The sequence below is a fragment of the Contarinia nasturtii genome, unplaced genomic scaffold (assembly GCF_009176525.2).
Source record: "Contarinia nasturtii isolate CC-2019 unplaced genomic scaffold, AAFC_CNas_1.1 Cnas_scaffold_572, whole genome shotgun sequence".
In the NCBI taxonomy this organism is placed as follows: Eukaryota; Metazoa; Arthropoda; class Insecta; order Diptera; family Cecidomyiidae; genus Contarinia; species Contarinia nasturtii.
The window spans coordinates 1-3,439 of NW_022197923.1; the positions used below are offsets into that span (position 1 = coordinate 1).

The following is a 3,439-nucleotide window of genomic DNA, read 5'->3' on the forward strand; positions in this document are numbered from 1 at the left end:
CAAGTGGCCATCAAGATATGCCTCGAAATTCAAAAAATGTTCCACCCAAATGTTTCGATATATTGTGTTTTTGCCCTCCTTACAAACTTTTTTGTTCTAAAATTTGAAAGTTCTCTCGCTGAAGAATTTGCATCATGTTTTTACGCTCAATTTCTTCCATTTCGGTTTTACTATTAGGCTGTCATATTTCATTCTTCAAATTAAAAATATTTGAGTCATGATTATTCTCAGGCTCCACTAACCAATAAAACCTATTCAAAAATTGAATAGGTATAATATGACACCTTTTCTGAACAGTTTTCGGTTTAGCAAAATATTAGAAAAAAAAAAGTTGGACCGATTTTCAAACTTTGATATTTTTTCTTGATCTATGCTGTCCGCTGTGATACTTCTTATAAATTTACCAATTGTAATTGTGTGTGAACATGCTGTACAATTAATTGAATTGCAACTTTGTTATCTCCACCACGCGGAACAATGATATCTGCGTGAGCCATTGTTGGTGCAATATAATTACAGTATGCAGGTTTTACCATACTAGAATATTGTTTGATTACTCCTTCTATATCTCTTCCTCTCATTGTAATATCTCTATAGAAAAAAAAAAAAAAACAAATTATAATATCACACTATTTCTATTGGTATTGAACCTTAATCCATTTGAATTTTTTAATTAATAAATTCCAAAAGATTAAATTCTAATCCATATATATGGAACAAATCCTACGTTTGAATATTAAAACAAAACTTGAAATAATTAGTTTGAATTCATTTTATTAGTTGCCATCGATTTCGCGGAGCACAACATGCAGTTCAAAACAGAAACACTGTAGCATTTGAATTTGAGAAACAATACATACAGACAAGCACACATGTACGGATGTACGTTTAAAGTGAAGACTGAGTACGTTGAAAAGTGCGCGAATTTATTTGTCTTTTCATCCGCAGCGAGAGTCAAAAAATAGCATAAGAAATAATTGTGTATAACTGTATATGCATGATGAAAAATATAAGCTCAAAAAAAGTATTTCAAAGTATTGTTTTAATATCTTAATTGAGGTTTTTTTTCATATATTCGGGATTGGAATGTAATCTTTCTAAACTTTATTTAAAATCCAAATGGATTATTTTTTAATCCCATTGGTTTTACTTTCGAAGTTTAGTATATAATATATAATAATAATAATAATAATAATAATATAAGTGTACCTTTTTAAACGTCGAGCCAAACGTATATCGGCATCTGTGTCGACAAATACTTTCATATCTAACATATCTAATATATCTTGACTATGAAATACCAAAATTCCTTCAAAAATAATGACATTTGCTCCATACATAGTTTTGGTTGCAGCTTCACGTTGATGTGTGACAAAATTATATATCGGCACGTCAACTTTTTTTCCTTCTTTGAGTTTGCGCAAAACATCCACCATGAGATTTATGTCAAATGCATCTGGATGATCAAAATTATATTCATTGCGCTCAGCTCTTTGGTGCTTTTCGTCGTCAAGATACTATTAAAGTGGATAATTCACCAAATATATATTAGAGTGGGTCAATTTGTAGGGGGCTGAAAAAACCTTCAAAGGCACATCGCGATTCTGGCTCTATGGGTCATAACAAGCATTTATACCCAAGGAACCATAGGTCTGAAACAAATTTCGAGCCTCCCAATTTTTCTATGTAGATATTTTCCAAAATATTAAAAAATCGACTTAGATATCCCAGTGGTGGAATTTCAATGGCATTTCTACTAACTTAGTCGGATCGTAATTTGACTCATATGAAAGGAATAAACCAGTGCTACCGCATCGCACCGAGCACTCTCGGGGAGCAGCATATAACTAAGTATATATTATAACTCAATGTATAGTAAGCGCTACATGTCACTGAGTCGCTAATGAGGGTTGCAAACAACACTCAACAAGAAAACTGGGTGAGTAGCTACTCGCTCAAGTCGAATTTTTTTTTTCGTCTTTTCGACTCTATTTTTTTATTAGGCATGTTTATATGAAACCCTCGGAGACTCGATACCGAGTGCTACTATACAGTGCACAAAACTCAGCACATTGAGTTACGTATCGCGTTGAGCGTGTGTTTTATAAGCACTGGAATAAACTTTCCAATATTTTTAAAATTGATCAGTTTTTGTATGAAACAAAAAGTTTTTAATCCATTGTTGAAAAAATTAATGGTCTGACCTATTTTGGTATTTGGTGTCAAATGAAATTAATTACATTCTGATGAAGAATTCAGGTTCATTCAGCATGTTATAATGTGAACCCGACCACATTAGGTTTTATTTTTTATTTCACTTGGATTCAAAACTTTCAGAAATCACCGATTTCAAGGAATTCACAAGATTCGAAGTATCGATGAAAATACCATCGCCAATTCCATATGGAATAAAGAGGCTTACGTACGCAAGCTGACTTTTCCACATGGAACCGATATTTTGGGAATAAACAGAAATGATGGTCTATGTATGGTTGCAGTAACTTAAATTACCGTGAAAACTTGTGAATATTATTTTCTCATCAAAATAAATAATCACACCAAGTTTAAAGAAATTTCAATCAAAAAAATAGCCTGTTCAAAGTTTCACATCATGACGGTACCACAAAAAATGAAATATTTTGTGGATTTTTGTATGAAAAGTCTGTGAAAAATTGATTGAATCTTAAAACTAACATAAGATTCAAAAAACCCCCCACTACACATTCTTTCAGCATTCAAATTGGAAGAATATCATTTTAAGGCATTTTTCTCATAAGTGCCTCTTCACAGTCTAAGTTTTACATCGATCAATCAATGTCGTTTGACCAGATCTATTCCTCGTAATGCCCAATCGTCCCGTAAAGTCAGATTTTGAATTTCATGTCTGAGCACGAAACCATCGTGTCACCAAAATGGTTGAAAAATAATCAAAAAAGTAAAATGTATGGATTGAAGGTACTCCATTCGGACCAAAAAAAATTACACCGGTCAACAGATATTGCTCAAAAACTAATCAGCACTTCTCCTAGTAGTCCCAAATCATCCTGCAAAGTCAGAATTTGAATTGAGTTTTTGGAAGAAGATTTATCGAGTTAACAAATTTTGGCAACACGCCACAGGACACAGGACTCATCACACACAACGACGCACATTAATATGCCCCAAAATCATCTCCAATCGTGTTTTCTACATTAAATATGCATAGAAAACATGTTTTGGGATGACTTTAATTTTTTGGCCTAATACACACTTATATCGCAAGTATTAATTTTTAGCACTATGGGATTTTTAAATATAATTAATCCAAAAGGATTAATAAAGAGGCTTACGTATGCAAGCTGACTTTTCCGCATGGAACCTAAATTTTGGGAATAAACTGAAATCATGGTCTTTGTATGGTTGCAGTAACTTAAATTACCGTGAAAACTTGTGAATATTA

At 32.5% G+C, this 3,439-nt stretch overlaps 1 protein-coding gene across 1 annotated transcript; it reads right to left on the minus strand.

Annotated features, from left to right (window-relative positions):
* Positions 1-6: 6 nt before the first annotated feature.
* LOC116339972 (uridine-cytidine kinase-like 1) lies at positions 7-1,888 on the minus strand. Its single transcript, XM_031766063.1, has 2 exons — positions 1,210-1,888; positions 7-591 (listed from the first exon to the last, which is right to left on the minus strand). Exons 1-2 carry the CDS (start codon positions 1,434-1,436, stop codon positions 393-395), a joined length of 426 nt encoding a protein of 141 aa, XP_031621923.1. The 5' UTR covers positions 1,437-1,888; the 3' UTR covers positions 7-392.
* Between the last annotated feature and the right edge of the window lie 1,551 nt (positions 1,889-3,439).